General features: G+C 57.6%; 1 protein-coding gene across 7 annotated transcripts in view; it reads left to right on the top strand.

The window, feature by feature from the left end:
- Positions 1-20,538, top strand: part of RIMBP2 (RIMS binding protein 2) — a 262,379-nt gene that overhangs the window by 212,250 nt on the left and 29,591 nt on the right. For all 7 annotated transcript variants that reach the window (XM_049697907.1, XM_049697906.1, XM_049697908.1 and 4 more), the window contains 8 exons: positions 119-264; positions 1,797-1,873; positions 7,294-7,403; positions 9,964-10,773; positions 14,104-14,255; positions 15,225-15,686; positions 17,578-17,721; positions 20,319-20,477. In XM_049697907.1, coding sequence (XP_049553864.1) covers positions 119-264; positions 1,797-1,873; positions 7,294-7,403; positions 9,964-10,773; positions 14,104-14,255; positions 15,225-15,686; positions 17,578-17,721; positions 20,319-20,477 — 2,060 coding nt within the window. The remainder of the gene's footprint in view (positions 1-118; positions 265-1,796; positions 1,874-7,293; positions 7,404-9,963; positions 10,774-14,103; positions 14,256-15,224; positions 15,687-17,577; positions 17,722-20,318; positions 20,478-20,538) is intronic.

The following is a 20,538-nucleotide window of genomic DNA, read 5'->3' as shown; positions in this document are numbered from 1 at the left end:
TAAAAGTCCAGGACTGATGCCAAAGACAGGGAAAGACCCACAGGGAAGGCAAGTGACCAGTGCACTTTGATTATTTCCTTCGTGTCTTCTCTCAAATTGCTCCGTTGTTGGTGTACAGGTCAGGAGAGCTCCGCTGGAAGCCACACTGTGATCGGTGAATCTATCCGGCCCCTCCCGCTCCCAGGTGACAAGCCAGAACCTCTGTCCATCAAGCCCACCTTTCTGTCGAGATCTGGTGGCCCAAGATGCAGATTTGAAGCCGACGTGAGTACTGTCCTGGCTGAGGCAGCTGCCCCAGTGCGTGACGCGGGCTGTGGGTGTTGGCGGCCCTCCCCTCTCTCCCCAGCCCCCCTTTTCCTTGCCTTCACCCCCGTTCATTGAGCACCTACTATGTGCCAGGATGTGTGGCCCCAGTTTTACAGATGGGGGTGGGGGGAGTCCCTGCTCTCATGGGCTGAATGACCATAAATAAGTCAACACCTAAAAGTTGGGTAACAGCGAATGTCGTGAACCCAACAAGCCGGTGACCCGGAGGGACGAGGTGAAGGACAGGGCGGCCCTTCTTGGCCACTCGTGGTCTGTTTATCCGTGAGAAGGAGCCCAGGGGAAGCCCGCTGGGGCTGGAGAGGAGCTGGGAGCTGGGGAGGGGGCTTGAGGCCTCAGGGAAGCTCTCGACTTTTGGTCCAAGTCCAGGGGGGAACCACTGAAGGCCCTGAGACGGGGAGTGCCGTGCTGTGACCCCCAGGAGAGCCCTCTCCCCGGTGCGGGAGTGTCAGGAGGCACCCGGCCTTCTTCTCCCGGGGTGGGCGGGGTTCATGGTCACTCCCACCCTCCCCTGGTGCCCTTTCCTCCCTCCCCCGACCCCAAGACAGTTGTAGCCGGTGTAAGGAAACCCCTATAGGCAGCGTCCCGGTGCCCGGCAGACTCGGGCAGCAGAGAGGAGCGGGGCGGGGCGGGGGGGGTATCGGGAGGAAGCAGCCCCCGTGTCCCTTTTTCTGATCAGGATTCCCGGGGGCACCGGGCACCATCCACGCGTGCGTGCTCCCCTCCCTGCACTGAGCCCTTGAGGGCTGAGGGCACAAAGCATTACCTAGATGTGTCCTCCGAGGAGCCTGGCAGGGTCTGGGGCAGTGACATCTCAGGCCTTAAATTATGTTGGGGGATGGTCCTTACCTTGAGTCCAATCTGGGTGTGGGAAGATGAGGTCTTTTTAAAAGTAGCTTTTAATTAATTCATCAATTTTGATTGAAGTATAGTTGATTTACAATACTGTGTCAGTGTCAGCATAGTGATTCAGTATTTTTGCAGATTATACTCCATTGTAAGTTATTACAAGGCAATGGCTGTAGTTCCCTGTGCTATACAGTAAACCCTGTTGCTTATCTGTTTTATATATAGTAGCTTGTATCTGCTGATCCCATACTCCTAACTCTTCCCCCATTCTGGTCACCACAAAATTGTCGTCTATGTCAGTGAGTCTGTTTCTGTGGTGCACATACCTTCATTTGTATTATTTTTTAGACTCCACATAGAGGTGATATCATACAGTATTGGGGGAGACAAGTTCTTTATAACTGTCCTCTGTGAGACCAAGAAGCCCGAAGGGAAGGACCCCGCCCCCATCTCTGGGTCACACCCAAGACCAAGAACCTGGGTGTGGCAGCATCTCACGGGGGTCCCACCATCTGAGGCTGAAAAGGCCAGGGGGACCGTGGAAGGGATCTCCTGCGTGCTTCCGGCATGAAATGTGACGCCTACAGCTTCAGTGACCTGCACGTCCATTGTGTCTCCAATAGATGGATAATGAATGGAATTCCAGTACCGCCAAGCAGAGATACTCGGGGAAGGTCCACTTGTGTGTCGCCCGCTATAGGTAAGAGCGACGGTCCTCTCCACATCCTCTGAGATCCGGAAGCACGGGCAGCCTCTGGGCAGGTGGGGTGATGGGGGTGGGAACGCTCCGTGAGCTGAGGGGACGCTTCCCAGGTGCCGAGAGAAAGCGGCCAGTTCATCCGGGCTTTGGAGGGTGGCAAGGGTTTGTCTGTTCTGATAGCAAGCGTTTGGATAGCGTGTTAGTTTCCCAGGGCTGCCATTCAAAACTGTCACCAACTGGGTGGCTTAAAAGCAGCAGAAACCCGTGCTCTCCCGGTTCTGGAAGGCCGAAGTGGGAAATCAGGGTGTGGGGACGACCAGCTTCTGACTGTCAGCATCCCTGACGTCCCGCAGCTGTAGGCTCCCCGCTCCAACCTCTGCTTCCGTCTTCACGTGCGCTTCTTCTCTGTGGGTCTCTGTGTGTTCCCTCTTCTTTTTATAAGGACCCCTGTCCCTGGATTAGGGCCCGCCCTACTCCAGCATGACCTCATCTTAACGTGATCCCACCTGCAAAGACCCTATTTCCAAATAAGCTCACCTCCACAGGGGCCAGGACCTGAACGTCTCTTTTGGGGGACACAGTTCACTCCGTGACAGGCGGCAAGCTGAAACTCAAAGGGGGCCCCCTTGCCCAGAGCCCCCTGCTCGGTGCCTTTCCGGCCTCGTCCCTGTCCGCCCGGTGCCTGGGCCACGTCACGTAGCTGTTACAGCTGCAGAGCTGAGCTCCCGTTGGAGGACCTGGGTGTCTGTGTCCACCACCGTGAGCCAGGCTGCTCACGCACGGCCCGCAGATTCTTTGTGTTACCACTGAAAACCCTGAGATGGATGAAGGTAGCCGCCTCCCTGCAACTTCCCTGCCTGGTTATAATGCGACAGGCGTTATAATGCCCAGAGTTTGCCGGGTGTGCAGACACGGATGAATCAAATAGTCACCAAAAGCAGGCATAAAACAGTCAGACCTCCTGTATTTTATGCTCAGTGAGGACCTGGGCTCTTGTGTTTCCAGATGCTCCAGTGACCCTTTGCCTCCTGGGTTGGCCGGGCAGGAAGGGCAGTGTTCTGGGGGCAGACGCCACTGCCCTCTTAGTGGGCGACGGGCAACCAGAGTCCCCCGTAAGGGGACTGGACTGTGCACAGAGCTGTTGAGGAATCAGACCTCAGGAGCCGTCACCGAGGGTGGATGCCTCCCTCACTAGCTCCTTAGAATCTGTCCGCGTGGAGGAGGTGGGGTGAGCTTCCTTTGAGCCCGTCTGCGCACCTTCAGTGCCGTGTGCCTTCTCCAGTGAGAACCGTTTCTAATAACTATGCTGCCTGTCCGTGGATTATTTTCCGCTGATCCACTAATTTCACCAATGCAAACCCACTTCTGACGTCCAGATAATGGAAGCCCGTGGAGTAGCCGCCCTGGGCTGGGGCGTCATGGATGAGGATGCCAGCCGGCCCCTGAGGAGGGCCCCCCCCATGCCCCCGCCCGCATCCTTCGTAGGGTCCATGGGGACATCGCCACATCACTGGAGAGAGCGTTGAGGACGCCAGCCCTGGGGCCCAGGAAGGAGGGCTCAGCCCCGCCCCATGTCTCTTGGGAGGGCAGTTCCGCCTCTGTGTGTGTGGAGCTGGGCTGACACAGCTGTTCAGGCAGAGCCCTCCGGGCCGGCCAGTTGGGGACGCGGCCGGGATGCCGATCTGCCTTCCAGGTTTGTCTCCCTTGCCAGCTGGGCCCTTCCCAGCGATGAGCCTGGTCCCTCGAGGCTGCGGTGGCCCCTTGCTCCCTGGGCACGCCCTCCCTCTGCTCTCCTGGGGCGACGAGACCTTATTCTGGGGAAGGTGCCCAAGAGTGGGGGCACCCAGAGGCTGGATCCACAGCCAGCGTGAAAGCAGGCAGAGGGAAAGCCCGGGCGGTCAGCGGGTGTATAGCCGACACCGCGGGCCGCAGCCAGGGTGCTCGGTGAGCCCCACCTCCATCCTCCGCTGGCGCTCTGGGTGTTTTCCACCTGACGCCCAGCCACATCAAACCACATTGTGAGCAGCGCAGACAATAGTCCCAGACAGAGTCGCGCGGATCTGAGTTCCCCAAACACCCTGCGGATCCCTGGAGGAGTGGCTCGAAGGTAAGGGGAGTTTGGGGGTGTTCCCCCCCGGAGCTAAACACTGTCCTTACTCAGCACCCTGCTTCGAAGTTTCCCCAGACTCGAAACAGGAGAAGCCCTGCTCCCCGTGGCCCCGTCCCCTCCTCCCACCTCTGCTCGTGCAGCCGCCTGTGGAGCGGCCTTGCTTCCCCATCTCTTGCCCCCTCTTCAGCCCGGAGTCCCCTCCCCCAACAGCAGGACGAGCCCCGCTGAGGCTCCAGGGGGCCCCTTTCCAGAAGTTCTGCAGGCACCCGATGCAGGCCTCCCGCACCCTTCCTTTTAAACAGCTTTATTGAGGGGTCGGTCACATACCTTACAGTCCCCCCATTTTTCTAAATTGGAGTACAGTTGATTTGCGATGCTGTGTTAGTTTCTGCTGCCCAGCAAAGTGCATCTGTTGTACATATACATGTACCCACTCTTTTTTAGAATCTTTTCCCATTAGACCATTACAGAGTACAGAGCAGAGTTCCCCGTGCTCTGCAGTAGCTCCTTGATAGTTCTCTGTTTTACGTAGTGTGTCTGTGTCCATCCCAATCTCCCAGTTCGTCCCACCCCCCGACCCCCTTGGTCAACGTCAGTTTGTTCTCTACGTCTGTGACTCTCTTTCTGCTTTGCCAATAAGTTCATCTGGACCGTTTTTCTAGATTCCGCCTATAAGCGATATGACACCGTATTTGTTTTCCTCTTTCTGGCTTACTTCACCCTGTATGACGGTCTCTAGATGCAACGCACAGTACATGCCATCCTTGCCACTGTCAAGTTGAGAACATCCCTGTCCGCTCACCAAGACCCCCGTCCCTTTCAGGTGTCAGCCCATCCCCTCCATCCCCACCGCAAATAACCACTAACCTTTCAGTCGCTGTGGGTTCCCCGTTCTGGACATTTCCTTCCCGTCTTAGCATTGTGTCATCAAGGCTCACCCGCTGCAGCTCTGTCCCCTTCTATACCCGGATCACAGCGGACTTTGGGGAGACCGCATTTTTTTTTTTTTTTTGTGGCACACGGACCTCTCTCACCGTTGTGGCCTCTCCCGTTGCGGAGCACAGGCTCCGGACAGGCAGGCTCAGCGGCCATGACTCACGGGCCCAGCTGCTCCGCGGCATGTGGGATCCTCCCGGACCGGGGCACGAACCCGCGTCCCCTGCATCGGCAGGCAGACTCTCAACCACTGTGCCACCAGGGAAGCCCGGGGAGACCGCATTTTATCCGTCCATCCCTGATGGATGTGGACTCCGTCGTCGGTGCACAGTTCCCCTCGGTGCCCACAGTCCCCTCCCCATGCTGGCCTCTTCCACCCTCTTTCCCACCAGCTGAGACTTTTCTTCCTGAGAGTGATGTGTGACCTCCTGAAGCCTGGGCCCCGTCCCCTGTCTTCCTGCTCCATCCTCCCCCCTTGGGCGACCTCTTCTGCACGTGGACCACTCCAGGCTCCACCTGCAGCCACAGCCTCTCTGAGCCTAGGCAGCGTAAGGCGCCTGGAACTGGACCCTGGGCCTCCTGTCTCCCCGCATCCAGCCCCGCTCCCGCCAGCCCCTGCCCAGTAATTGCACCCACATCTGCACCTCATGAGGCCAGAAAGCTTCGAGTCCTCCAGGACCCTGCACCCCTGCCCTCATACCCAGGCAGCCCCCCCTTCCATCTCCTCTAAGGACACTCCCTGCCCAGCTAGACCCCATCCACACGGCATCAGAGGGACCCCTCTGCAAAACGCAAATGCGATCACGTCACTCCGTAGGTGACGCCTCCTTCCCGATGGCTATTAGCTCTGGAGGTTAAATCCACACTGATGTGGCCCCTCCGACCCACGGCCCCCAGCGCTCCCACCCTCACCCGTCCTTCTCCAGCAGCTGAGGGGACCCCGCTCCCATCCTCCTGGCTTTGCGCGTGCCATTCCCACTGCCAGAAACCACGTTTGGCTTCACTCCAGCCGCTGGGCTTTCACATCGTACATCCGTCTGCTTGGCCTTCCATCCCGATGCAGATGCCCCAGCAGTCACTGACTCAGTAAAACCCTCAGGGCGCTGGATGGTGTCCCTGGACCTCTGGACTCCGAGGGACAGGGCGACGTGGTGTGGTTAAACCCACGCAGGGTGAGGGTCAGCAGACCTTCGTTCTGCTCCCACCCACACCTCCTAATGAGCGTGTGGCTTTGGACAAGTCACTGCACTTCAGCTGGCCGTGAGAATTGGGAATGAAAATAATATCATCTCTGCTCTCCTCACTGAGCGTCGGTGGGGATCAGATAAAACACACAGAGGAAAGTGCTGGTACCTCACGGGGCTGCTGGCCCCCAGGGGAACTGCTGCCGCTTCACCCTTTGTGTGACAGGACACTGAGTGACACCCTTTGTTCTTTTTGTTTACGTGATCATCTCCCACGATCACTGATGTCACTTGGATTTTCTTGTTGAGTCCTTTCCTGTTATTTTAAATTAATTGACCCTTTAAGTAGAAAATCAAAAATTCATCTCACATGTTTTATCTGCAAGTTGGACATGACTTTAAAAAAAATGTTAATTCCAATATTTGGAGGATTTGAGAAGCGGGCATTTTACAGTCCTAGTGGGGAGGGGAAGATAAAATGTACATCCATTTTTAGAACATTTTGGCTGTACATACCTAAGCCCTCTAAAATGTGCAGGTCTTTGACCAAACAAATATACTACCTAGGGACTTATCTTTAGGAAGAAAGTGGGCAGGTGTGCAACATATGTTGATAAAGATATTGGAGGCAGCACTGATTATATCAGCCAAAAGTTTGAAGAAATATCAATGCCCAACATAAGGAATTGGTTAAATAAAGTATGTTAATCTCTTCAGTGGAGTATTATACAGCCATCAAAAAGGATATGATAGAATATTTCATGAGGGGAAACATAATCATGTCATATTGCAAAGTGTAAAAAGCAGGTGACTGAAGCATATACGTCCTATGATTCTACCTGTGATCAATAATATATATTGAACAATGATAGGATTAATTACTTTTTTATTTGCTTGCTGATTTGGAAATTTATTTAAAAATATAATTTGGAGTCATTTAAATGTCATCTGATACAAAGGACTCAGTGTAGAGCTTGCTTCCAGAACTACCATTCAGCATGGAATCTGTGTGAGTTGAGCTACCGATGGCCTGAGTTTTCAGTGCATTCACAATCCACGAGCACCGAACCATCGCGTGGGTCTAAAACGTCCTGGCGACAGCAGGGAGGAGGCCCCGAGCTCTGCAAGGGACGGGCTGGGGTCGGTCTCCATCCAGAGCATTACTGAATGGGTTTTCTCTCTTTCTCTAGTTACAACCCCTTTGACGGGCCAAATGAGAACCCAGAGGCTGAGCTGCCCCTCACGGCGGGGAAGTACCTCTACGTCTATGGAGACATGGACGAGGACGGCTTCTATGAAGGTCAGTGAGAGCGTGGCGGGCAGGTGGCGCACACAGGCCAGGCCAGGGCCGGGCTGCCCATCACTCCCGGCCGCCCCAGCCTCTGCTCTGACCCTCCCGCCCTCGGAAGTTACGAGGTGTTTGTTCCCCTTTTGTCTGATTGAGTGGGGTTTCCTATTTTTAACCCCAAGCAGCCCTCTGACACGGGGTGGATACCTTCTCATGTTCACGTTCACAGAGCTTCCCAGGAGCTCCCGCAGATACGTGGGGCTGACAGATGAGGGTCTCTTCCTCCCCGCCTCTCTTACAGCCCAGCACCTTCTCCGAGGCAGGGCTGGGGACCCTTTCAGGGGACCTCGTCTGGTTCACAGCGATCCCATTGACCTTCAGCCTCTGTTGTTAACCTAGGGTGGTCCAGCCCCGTGTCCTGCCTGACCACTTCCTGCACCTTGCACAGTGTGAGATCAGGAAATGGGAATTCCTCTGCCCAAAACTCATAACCTTGGTCACTTTTGTAGCTAGAGGATGAACATGGGACATCCCCAGGAGCTTCATAAATCCAGATTCCTCGGTTCCCTAAACTCTCCCATTGCCCTAACAGAAGGGTCTCGGTTTCCTCCTGTCCCTCTGAGCAGAAAAAAATTGTTTCTTGCTAAACTAGCGTGACCTCCTGGAGTTTCCCTGGAGCTGATGGCCACACTCTTGACTCTTGTCCTGGGGTTGATGGGCTCCGAGATCAGGTGGCCTCCGCTGAGGTCGGTGAGCGGCAGCCCAGCCTGGGCTGTTTTTCTGAAGGTGCCAGAGCCTGGGGTCATTGAAATTCTTGGTTTCCATTAGTTACTGGAAAAACAGTGGCACAGCTGTGGGTAGGCCTCCCGAGAAATTTCACCACAACTGGTGGCAAAGCTGCTTGAACTCTTAACACAAATCCACATTGCCGTCACCCACGTGCGCACCAGGGGAGAACTGTGTGCCCAAGGCAGCTGCCAGGTAACCCTTGTTGGAGTTCTCTAGAGTATTTGCGCCAGGCACTGTGCTCACATAGACTTTCCAGAGGCCGGATGGAAGGCAGGCGGCAGAGCTCAGCGTTCCGTTGTCCACGTGACAGTGGCAAGCTCACCTCCCCTCGCTATGCAGACGGCTGCGGTGGCCACCTTAAGGGGCGGCTGTGGCGATAAATGAGGAAGCAGACGTGGGGTCTGAGGATGCGGCCTGGTACACAGGACTTGCTGTCACTCCCACCCTCCTCCTTCTCGGCGTTCCCTGTGTCAAATGACGCTGTTTTCCGAGCATCCTCGAGGCAAAGACTGACGTCTCAAGACCCGGCCCCTGGGGACAGGAGCAGAAACAGATCCTCACTGATCCTGGGAGACTCGGGACTGACTCAGTGGTCAGCATCCCTGTCGCCCGGGCCCGTCGCATGTCCCTTGACGTGTGCGTGTGTCTACTGGGAGCAGACCCCACCCTTCGTTCCACGCTGCCCAGCCTCCCGGGTCCCCGGACCCCCAGTCAAGCCCTTTCTGCGACGCGCCAGGGGAAACAGCCCTTTCCCGCTGGTGTCGCGAGATCACCCAAACGGTGTCATCTCTGAAGCTCCTCCGAGCGCTTCTCAGTTTTCCACGGCTCTGCTCTCAGCAGCTTCCGAGCCCCACGAGTAAAGAGAACGCGAAGAAATTAGACCATTTCATGAAATAAAAAACGGTCCCCGCCGTGACTGCCCGCAGCCACGAGAGCTATTTCATGAAATAAAAAGTGGTCCCCGCCGTGACTGCCCACAGCCACGAGATCTATTTCATGAAATAAAAAGTGGTCCCCGCTGTGACTGCCCGCAGCCACAAGATCTGTTTCATGAAATAAAAAGTGGTCCCCGCCGTGACTGCCCGCAGCCACGAGATCTATTTCATGAAATAAAAAGTGGTCCCCGCTGTGACTGCCCGCAGCCACGAGAGCTAGTTTGGTGGCGTTCTTCGGGCCACTCAGCCTCCAGGTGGTTCTGGGACCAAACTGATCGTCTCTCACCAAACGGACACATGTCGGGAATTTCGCCAAGACAGACACATTGCTCTGCAAGGGGCGGGGGAGGAAATTCACCTTTTAATTCCTGTTTGTGTGATCACCTAATCAAAAATCAGAGTAAAGTGTGTAATTTTTTAGCCTCCAAACCCACGCAGTTTGCATGTTGTTTGTCCTTCTGACACACTCTTACTGAGCACCTACTCTGTGCCAGGTGTGCCTGTAGGTCTAGCAGGGAACAGAGTTCCCTGTCCTCCCAGAGCTTCGTCCCCGTTGGAAGGGGGGCGTTGACACACATACGCGGGTGGCTGGCCGCGGTGTGCTGGGCGCTAGGGGGGAAGCCAGCCTCACTGGTGGGGTGGCAGATGGCAGGTTGCGGGGTGCTGACGCAGGGGCGGGGGTCCCGAAGAGGTGATGCTGGAGTGATTCCTGTAAAGGGCTGAGGAATCCACTGTGACCCTGCTGCTTTCCGTACAGCAGTCCCCTTGCGGGGAGGCGCAGACTCCACTGCAGGCCCTCGGGCCCCCATGGGACAGTTGGGCAGTAACCCTGTCCTCGTACCCCACAGGCGAGCTCCTGGACGGGCAGAGGGGCCTGGTGCCCTCCAACTTCGTGGATTTTGTCCAGGACGAGTCTCGACTGGCAAGCACTCTGGGGAAAGACCAGGATCAGAACTTCATCAACCATGCCGGCGTCGGCTCGGACGGGGAGCGCATCCTGGACCTCCACTCCCCGACGCACACGGACTCTGGCCCCTCCGACCACGGGGCGGGGACGCTGGACACGAACATCGATGACATCGGAGAAGACATCGTGCCTTACCCTCGGAAAATCACCCTCATCAAACAACTTGCCAAAAGTGTCATTGTGGGCTGGGAGCCCCCGGCGGTGCCCCCGGGCTGGGGGACTGTGGGCACCTACAATGTGCTGGTGGACGCAGAGACGCGCCTGAGCCTGGCGCTGGGCGGCAGGACCAAGGCCCTGGTGGAGAAGCTGGACACGGCAGCCTGCACCTACCGCATCTCCGTGCAGTGCGCCACCAGCCGGGGCAGCTCGGACGGGCTGCGCTGCACGCTGCTGGTGGGCAAGGACGTGGTAGTGGCACCGTCCCACCTGCGTGTGGACAACATCACGCAGGTCTCCGCCCAGCTCTCCTGGATGCCCACCAACAGCAACTACAGCCATGTCATCTTCCTCAACGAGCAGGAGCTGGACGTCGTCCGGGCCACCAGCTACAAGTACCAGTTCTGCAACCTCAGGCCCAACGCGGCTTACAAAGTGAAGGTCCTGGCCAAGCCCCACCAGGTGCCCTGGCAACTGCCCCTGGAGCAGAGGGAGAGGAAGGAGGCCTTCGTGGAGTTCTCCACGCTGCCGGCAGGTGAGCTGTCCTCCCGGGGTGGGGGGTCGGGGAGGAGGTAGTCCCCAAGGGAGGGGACGCCGGGATGTCGCCCTGTGCAAGGGGAGGGGCGGGGGGAGCGGAAGGGGAGCCGCTGCCGACAGCCGGCGCCGTCCCGGAGCATCCTTCCATCAGCCAGGGACCACGGAATACACCCACGCACGCCTGTGTGTGTGTGAGAGGGAAAGAGGAAGCTTGGATTCTGTTCAGGGGCCGTGTTGTCGGAAATATTTAACGCTTGCGTCTGTAAGAGGCTCGTCCTACAGAAAACCGGAGGAAATGAGAGCACCCTGGGCCATTGGAGGGTTCTGTCTCCCCCGTGTCACCCACTCCTGGCCGTGCGCTCACAGAGAGGAACATGGAGGGGGTGCCCACAGCGCTCGCAGAATTGTTCTCTCTTCTCATGTCTGCTTTTGCTATACATACACATACGCGTATATATCTCACACATACGGGTGAATCTGCGAAGACATGAAGTTCCATTGTGGACGCTATCTTGGCTTCCTTCCCTGCACTCCCAGCTGTAACAGGAGGAGGAATGCACCCCTCTCCCAGCCCACCCCCCACTCTCTCCCAGGAAACTGTAAAGACATGGGTTGAGATGGACATCCTCTGATTTATCCACGGGGCAGCCGTCACCGCCATCTCCACGAGGTTCCGTCATGCTGATCTCGCCTGGGGCTCGCGTACAGGGCAGCCCTTCCGAGGAAGGCAGCTGTGCGCAGGATGGGAGCCCGAACACCTGGGGAAGAGCAGCCTTCCTGGAGCAAAGGTTGTGTCTGCAAAGATGTGTGAGGGCATATTCTGATACCTCGAGGGCTTATTTTAGTCCTGTGATGTTCACAGAATTCCCTCAGAATGCCTGTCACTCTCCTTGGATTTGTCTTCTGTGATTAATTAATCCAGCTCTGCCCAACCTCATTTGTCAGCAGGTTGACAAATAATCCAGTGGTTCTCCAGGATCATTTCTACTAACTGCCGAAAGCCTTCCATCTCCGTCTAACTGGATTTGCTTTTAATTCCATGGTGCTCTCCCGTCTTTTTGAACTCCATCATCAACTAGAGTCTGACCTACAAAGCAGCAAGGTCAGGGGCAGGCGGGACAGACACTACTTCGAGGAGGAAGCAGGTCTGAGTAGGAACTCATTTATGAAGGGTCAGTTCATTCATCTTGTAAGGTGATGCTGGGTTTCCTGCCTGCCTATCGGGATGTCAGATCGTGGATATTGGGCGAGTGAGGACTTGAGCTTTTCATTGGTTCCTGGTGTGAAGTCTTGTGGTCAGTGCTGGGGGGTGAAGAAACGAGAGACACCAAACCCAGAGACCCCAGGGCCTCCGAGGAGAGGCAAGAGCACATACGTTGGGACAGCCGGGAGAGTCTTTGTGGAGAAGCTCAGGTCGAGATGGAGAGGGACCAGGAGAAGATGCTGAGCCCAGGGAGGGCCTGTTCCCATAGGTTCACGCCCAATTCCTGGCTGTCTTAGTCAGCTCGGGCTGATGTAACGAAATGCCGTAAACTGAGTGGCCTATGAACAACACGCGCTTATTTCTCACACTCCTGGAGGCTGGAAGTCCGAGATAAGGCGTGGGCAGACCCAGTGTCTGGCGAGGCCCACTTCCTGCCTCCTAGACGGTGAAGACACTGTGTCCTCACCTGGAGGACGGGGTGAGGGAGCTCTCTGGGGCCTTGTTGATAAGGGCACGAATCCCGCTCATGGGGGCTCCCCCCTCATGACCTGACCACCTCCCACAGGCCCCTCCTCCAAGCACCATCCCCTTGGGGGTTAGGATTGCAAGATACGAATTTGGGGGGACGCAAACATGCAGTCCACAGCAGACTAGTGCCTTTGCCTGTCCAGGCAGAGGAGGATTTGGACTGTGGAAATGTCACAAGTGAGAGGCGTGGGGAGGGCAGCCCCTGAACCTCGTTCAGCGTGAGCGCGTCATCGGGCACGTGGCTGGACCAGGTGTCCCCACGTGATGGACGTCAGTGCGACCCCCTCACCTCTCAGCCACTGGAGGGATGGGCTGGAGCTGGCAGGTCACAGCTACACAAGTCTTCCCCACCCACAAAACCCCGGCCCTCCGCTGTCATTGGTCTTGTGGTACAAGTGGGCACCCAGCAAACTCCCAAGCCAGTTTCAGTTCTTGACCTTCGCCCTTAAGAAGAATAACCCATCTGTCATGTTTGAATGGACCGTCCCAGTAGAATTTAACTTCTGAAGCCGGTTGTAGGGAAGTTCAGAAGCCCCATATTGCAGTGTGTTGAGGGTGGCTTGCATCAGCCCTTCTCATGAGCTGCACTGAGCTGCACGCCACCGGCGCTTCCAACACACAATAGCCCAGCAGCTTCCCTCGAACCTTACCTTCCTCATTTGCAAAACAAGGATGCGCTGAATTCACAGGACTGTTGTGCGGATCAAGTGATGTAAAGAGTCCAAAGTGAGTAGCAGAATGAGCTGCACAGAGAAAATCCTCAGCAAACAGCCACTGCCCCCCCCCCCCCCAGAAATCCACGGGCCGGAGCCGCGTCTTGGAGGATGAAGCTCATACCTTCCTCCGGAAAGCTACACGTTCCTTTCCAAATAGAACGCTAGTTATGGGGGTTTTGCACCAGACAGACCCGGGGGGAAAGGAGCTGCCTGTGGGTTACAGGGCAGACAGGTGGTCCTGCTGTCCCCAAGGGCCACCTGGAAGGACCAGCGACATGACCCTGGCCTCCTTGTTGGTTGAAGTAGCTACTCAAGACTTCCATGGTGAGTGCGATTCAAACGGTTCGGGGGCAAAGGAAGCGGCCCAGCTGGTCAGCCGGGCAGTGTGTGTGCAGAGCCGGTGTCCAGGGCCGGGTGGCTTCATCAGAACCGTCTCTCTCCAGCTTCCGGTTCTGTCCTGTCCCGCAAGGCGGTGAGATGGGGGATGTGCGGTCCAGCTCACTGCCCCCAAGTCTGATGAAGAGAGAGACGGAGGGACAGAGGGAAGGCGGAGGGAGGAGGGGCGCGGAAGAGGATGGAGAGGGGGCAGGGATTTCTTTCCTCTGCCAAACGCTGGGTCCTCGTGGCCGGCTGGCCTGGCCCGGGTCACGGGCTCCCCTGGGGACGGGGCACCCGTGAGCGGGGTTCCAGGAGGGCACCGCGCGTGTCCGGTAGCTGCCACCTCCTCACCCTCCTGCCCTGCTTTCACGCTTCATGTTCTGCCCGCGACCCCTGGAGGCTTTGACAGAAGATCTCGTTTCCGGGCGCCCCCAGCCGGGCGTGGTAGCAGCTCTTCTGCCAGAGGGCCGCGTCCTGAAAGCCCCTCTGCTCTGTCCCCCAGGTCCTCCCGCCCCTCCCCAGGACATTGCCGTCCAGGCCGCAGCCACCCCAGCCACTGTCCAGGTCTCCTGGAAGCCGCCCGCGCTGACGGCCACGGGTCTGTCCAATGGAGCCAACGTCACCGGCTACGGCGTGTATGCCAAAGGACAGAGGGTGAGTCCTTGCGGGGGCAGTGCTCGCCCCAGAGACCCCAGCACTCTCCGCTCAGTGACGCGCGACTCTCCCTCTCTCCTCAGCCCCCAAGACCCACCAGCAGCTACCTAAGCACCCCCTGCGCCGCCATCCCGGGCTCGGCTGCAGGACACGGAGAATTCCATCCTTTTTGCGCCGTCCTCCTGCCCAGAGTGCTCTCTGCTCTCCTCCCGTAGTGACTACCTGTCCTGCCCCGGACCTTTCTTGTTCTCCCCTGGGTACCAAAAATTCACATCTTTCGAGCCCCACGATATCAGGGCCTACTCAGTAGATTCCACCAAACCGATTCTTGGCGAGACGGTAGTCCAAATGCCCCGGAAACGCTGCAGGGAAGTGTTAATGCCCGCTGTAGGGGAGCCCGCAATCTCAAGCCCCAGCCGGTCCGGGCACAGGAAACAGACACGGCTGCCCTTGGGAGGCGGGGCTGGAGCAAGCTTCTGCCTGCTCTCCACTCCCCACCGTGTTCCCCGCAGCCCCAGGGCAGGGCTGCTGCATCAGACGCGGGGCGGTGTCCCAGCTCGCCCCGTGAGAGCGGCCGCTGCACGGCCCTTTCTCCTCCCCGCTCCCCGCAGAAGCCCAGCAGGCAGGGCCCGGAGGGGCCGCAGTCACGTGTCCACCACGGCCGGAAGCCCGTTTTGGCCTCTGCCGGCACTTCCCCGGGGCCACGCTTTGGCAGTAACACGCCCGGCATTCGGATTGCTCTACGGCCCCGCGTCTGCTCCCGGATTGGCTGTGGACGCGGAAGAAGAGGGTGTGCTCAGCGGCGCCCGCAGGCCTCCAGCGGCGGGCGGGAGGCGGGGCTGCCGCCTAGCGAGGTTTCCGGGCCGGGCGGTGTGGTTTGAAGGGGATGTAGGCGGGGCCCAGGGCCCTGGCTGCTGGAGAGGCGCCCGGGCGACCCCTGACCCCTGACCCCGCTCTCTCTGCGCGCAGGTGGCTGAGATCATCTCTCCCACGGCGGACAGCACGGCCGTGGAGCTGGTGCGGCTGCGGAGCCTCGAAGCCAAGGGTGTGACCGTGCGGACCCTCTCCGCCCAGGGCGAGTCCGTAGACTCTGCCACCGCTGCCATCCCCCCCGACCTCCTGGTGCCTCCTGCCCCCCACCTGAGAACTGCTCCCACACCGAAGCCATTAGCAAATGCCGGAGCCCCCGATACCAAAGATGAACACCTGGGTCCGCACGCCGCGGCGCATGAGGCCTGGGAGCTCGGCCGGGCGCCTGCTCCGGCCCACGGGCACCTGCTGGAGCCGCCCGGCCTGCAGGGCTCGGGCCCGGGGCGGCGGTCGCCCTCGCCCAGCCGCATCCTTCCGCAGCCGCAGGGCGCCCCGGTCTCCACCTCCGTCGCGAAGGCCATGGCCCGGGAAGCCGCGCAGAGGGTGGCCGAGAGCAGCAGGGTAAGGATGGGCGTTTCCTCGCCGGTACCGCTGCCCGTGCCGTGCGGTCCGTCCCTGCAGCCCAGCGGGGATGGGACCTTCCATCGGCACCCCGAGTCGGCGGGGAGACGCGCCCCGAACACTCAGCACCCAGAGTGGCGGCCTTGACGTGGGGAGAAGGATGCCGTGTTCATCCGCCAGTTTTCCCCTAGGGTTGCATTCCAGGGCGTTCCAGGCTTGAGCCTGTCGGAATCAACGTGTGTTTCCATTGCGTAGATACAGACCCAGATAACCAGAGGAAAGGGTTATCCACCAGCCTGGCTTAGCAGACGAGCTAACAGCCCGCTAACCAGGCCCTGGTCTGTGTCCAGGGATCTGAGAGGTGCCGCCTGGGAGTGGGCTTGAGGCACATCTTCCTAAACGAGGGTCACCTTCTGGCTGGCTCACTTCAGACTTCTAGCTGTGTGTGTGTGTTTGCGCATGTGGCTATTTGCCTGTGTGTGTGTGTATACACATGGATAGACATGTACGTACGTGTGTGTACATACATGCATGCACACATTTATATACACGTATGTATACATAGATACCTACACGTAGAAATGCATGCACATAAGTATATTTGCATGCCTATCGCTAGAAATCGCCTGGACCGTGGGGGTGAGTACTCGCATGACCGTGTGGCCACGGCCCAGAGGAAATGTGCAATGAGCCGAGACATTGTAAGAAGCAGCCGTGAAGTGATGCCGGAGAGGAGGGTGTGGACCTGGGCTAGGCCGCGGGCCCCTCCCTGCCTGGGCCAAACCCCCATCTTTCTCCCTTGGGTGCGCTTGTCTACCAGGGCGCCCAGCTTGTCTGCTGCAAGCCCGAGGTCAGGGCCCTGGCAGAGGGGACAGTGGTGGTCAGTGGTCTTCTCAGCTCTGCCCAGCCAGCCCATGGGGGTCTCTCCTGGACGGCAGCCCCTGGCAGTGCCTTCTCTGAGATGCAGGTGGAGACATCCATGTCGGTGCCGGGAGACCCTCACTTCCTGGGCATCCCCGGGCCCGGGCCAGGCCCCCTCCGGGCTGGAGGCTGGGTCAGGAACTTGAGGAGAGGCCAGACCCCTAGAGGTCAGAGCTGAGGTAGGCGGGCCACGGCCAGACAACCGGGAGGGGTGAGAGGTACCGTGACAGCACTTAAGTGCCTGTTGAGAAACTGGAAATCCAGGCTTTCTGTGGAATCTCCCGATTTGTTAATAGTTACACAGCAGTTTGTACCCTTGACTAAAGGAAATGCCTCAGAATGTGCACCTTTATTACGGGCACCCTGGCACTCCGCCCTGATTTCCCGCAAAGCAGAAGCCCAGGTGCTTTGGTGTAGGAAGGGGCTGGGGGGGGGAGCTCTGCACACCGCCCCCCCCCCCGCCCTCTCAGGTAGCAGCCATGCATCCCACCACCCTGAGCTCCCAGACAGGACCCCCGAGAGCAGGCTGGAGCCAGAGGCTGGGCCCAGGAATGCCTGGGACAGCCGCCACCTCCCCACCTCCCCCCGGCCTGCCTTCCCCTTTTAGAAGGTGTGGAGAGAAAGCAAACCTCTGAGCTTCCATATTCAAGAAAAGGTTAACTGGTCACATTAACAGCCGGGCCAGGGTGGCAAACAGAGGGAGAGGAGCCTTTCCTCAGCACCCACGCGTTACCTCCTGCAAAGGCAGGAGCTAGTTCTGGTGGGCATGGGAGGGGCGGCGGGCACCCAGGGCAGCATCAGAAAACGCCCGCCAGCCTGTGCGGGTCACTCACCCCAAGTCCCTTCACACGGGCTCCGAGGAGGCAGAGGAAAGGATGGAGCCCTGTCGGGCCTGGAAGCCGCCTGTCCCTGCACCCATCCCCAGGGCCAGGCGGCCTCTGCCCTGACACCTCCCCTCTTCTCTTCCAAGCTAGAGAAAAGGAGCGTCTTCCTGGACAGGAGCAGTGGGCAGTACGCAAACTCAGACGAGGAAGACAGCTACGAGTCCCCCGACGCCAAGAGGAGGGGCGCGTCGGTGGACGAGTTTCTGAAAGGCTCGGAGCTAGGCAAGCCGGTGAGTGCAGCTCCTGGGCGCACGGCCCCAAGTCCCGGGTGACAGCAGTCACAGTCCATTGGAAAGTTTAGATTGCACAGTGCCTGCGCATTTGTGACCTCACTGGGGGACAGTTTCAAAAGTCAGAATGTGAGGTTTTTGCCCTCCCTGACTGCCCTGTATGAGTATCCGTTCATGGGCTGATTTTGTGTTTCAGGTGAGTCTCCAGGTAACCGCCTGGTCTCAGTTTAGGCAAAACCTACCGTTCGTTTCTTTACTTTCGTTCATCAGGCAGATGTGTGATGAGCGTCTGCTAAGTGCTAAGCATCATGGGAGATTCAGAAATTAAACGGTCAGCATCCCACCCTTGGAGGGACAAAAATGTCAGGGCTTCTTGTCCTAGACCGGGCTCACAAGTGACAAATCCATCCAATGTGGGTTTGGTCTCCAATTTCTGATTATGCATATTCTAATGGGAATGTCCTTTAATGGTGTCAAGACCTAAGTCTGGGCAACAGGAAGAGAGGGGCCTGGAGAGTCCTGAGATCTTGAGATGTCAGAGCTTGAAGACCCCTCAGATGTCAGATCCTCCAGCCCCCTCAACACACAGCTCTGCAGCAAGGCAGTGTCACAACCTAGCCAGGAAGAGGCCTTGGAATCTCACAGACTTGGACTCATTTCCTGGCTCTGTCACTGCTAGTAGGAGGCAAGTGACTCAGCTTCTCCAACCATCAGGTTCTTTATCTAAAAGATTAAAGTAATTCTATCTGCATTCATTTAAACACAAGAAATAGAATGCCCAACTAATAATGACTAAGATAACAAAGACATTTCATTCTCCCACATCGCAGGAAGTCTCAGGTAGGAGGCTGCAAGGTTGATTCAGCTGCTCAGTGGTGTCCTGGCTCTAGGTTCTGAATCTTCCATTCTTTTAGCCTTTCTCTCATGGTTACAAAGTGGCTGCCATTGCTCCAGTCGTCACACTTTCATATGACAGCACCCCAAGAAGGAAGGAAGGAATGAAGGGAGGAAGGGAGGGAGGGAGGGAGGGAGGGAAGGGAAAAAGGAGGGGGGCTTTGTCCTCAGGCACATCTCTTTTAACTGGTAGAAAAATCTTTTCCAGAAGCTCCATCAAGACTCCCCGTGACATCTCACTGGGCAGAAGAGAGGAATAGGAGTCCTATGAATGGCTTATCCATGATGTATTTGGCAAACAGCAGACACCTCCTTCCATCCCATGGGTTTATTACTAACTCATCATTGGGTTTGAATCCAGTGAGATTGTGTTCTCGAGGAGAGTTCCTTCCCATTTGCCTTGGGGACACCTCTTTCAAACCAACCTGATCTTTGTTTATTCATTTAAAATCAGTTCACTTTTACATCTTCTCTGCAGTGCCTGATTGAAAGAATTAGGGCTGGAGCAGCTCAAATGCTGACACACAGACTTCTCAGGCTGAGAGCATCTGGGCCACTTCTCTGAGGGCTCGGCTGGGTCGGGACCCCCAGCTGGGCACTCACGCTGCCTTCCCATCAGCGGGCCAGGAACTTAGTGCCACTCAGGTGCTGACATGTCTTTATCTAGAGGAGTGATTGAAACTGGGGTATTTTTAATAAGCATGTCTCGAGATGCTATTAAAGGCACTTGTCTGGTCGCCCACCAGGAGAATAAAGAAATTGCTCTTAATGGACACCACCCAGCAGAAACAAAATAGCTTTATGCATGTTTGGGGCTCATAAGTCTGAGCTCGTAGGGTGTGCAGTTTGAGTTGCTGCAAATACTCGAGACGCTGAATGATGGGCGCTTGCTTTGAGGGTGGGGACGGGACCGCTGAATTGGACCAGCCCCCAAATCCCCAGACCCCATCAGGGCTGCTGGTGGTTCAGTTTACATGTTAGCAAGCTACTTTTCCTTGCTTTTCTGTTGACCCTTTTCCGCCGTCCCCAGACTCCTCCCCAAGCACCCCCAGCAGCGGGCCTTCTCCGGTGTCAGTGACCAAACTGGGCACAGAGTGGGCACACCACACAGTGGGGGGGTCCCACCCCACCCGGACCGGGCTGTTCTTTGACAACCCAGTGTGTGCACGTGTGTGAATTTCAGACTGCACGGTTTTCTTAAAACTCTTAGGCGCCCTTAATGGTGCATTTGCACCCACTTGCCTGCCACCCAGCAGTCTCTGCTCCCTGACCCTAGAGGCAACGTACACGCTCACGGGGGGCCTCGAGTCATGCTGCCACCTGAGTTTACAACCTGTCGCTTGAGCCTTTGTCCAGCCACTAAGTTGGAGAGGCTGACGGTACCCAGAAAAGCGATGTTTTCCTGTGTGTCTTGTGAGCCCCCTGGCATTCTGTCCTGCCAAGAGCCCAAGGGGTCTCTGCCTGGCCCCGCCTGGATTTAGAGTTGGGAGGCCTGGGCTGGTCCTCCGTCTGCCATCCCAGCTCGCCGCAGGCTTGGGGACTGTGGTTCCCTCACCTCTGGGGTGAGCACCTCTCACCCAGACACCCAGACACGACTCTGAGCTCAGAAGTGGGCAGAGCAGGGGAGGGCCAGCCAGGAGGGGCCCCGGGTACTCCTGCGTGCTGGAGCTGCCCCTCCATCTGCATCCCCTTCTCCTGCCCAGCCACACTGTTGCCATGGAGACGAGTACCACACGGAGAGCAGCCGGGGGTCCGACCTCTCGGACATCATGGAGGAAGACGAGGAAGAACTGTGCTCGGAGATGCAGCTGGAGGACACGGGCCGGAGGCGGCCCAGCGGCGCGGCCCGCAGTGCCCTCAAGGTCAGTGCCGGGGCGCCAGGCCCCTCCCCGCCATCCCCACAGCCACCCCATCCCTGTCCCT

Source organism: Orcinus orca, chromosome 15 (assembly GCF_937001465.1).
Source record: "Orcinus orca chromosome 15, mOrcOrc1.1, whole genome shotgun sequence".
Classification (NCBI taxonomy): domain Eukaryota; kingdom Metazoa; phylum Chordata; class Mammalia; order Artiodactyla; family Delphinidae; genus Orcinus; species Orcinus orca.
This window is presented reverse-complemented; position numbering and strand designations above follow the sequence as displayed.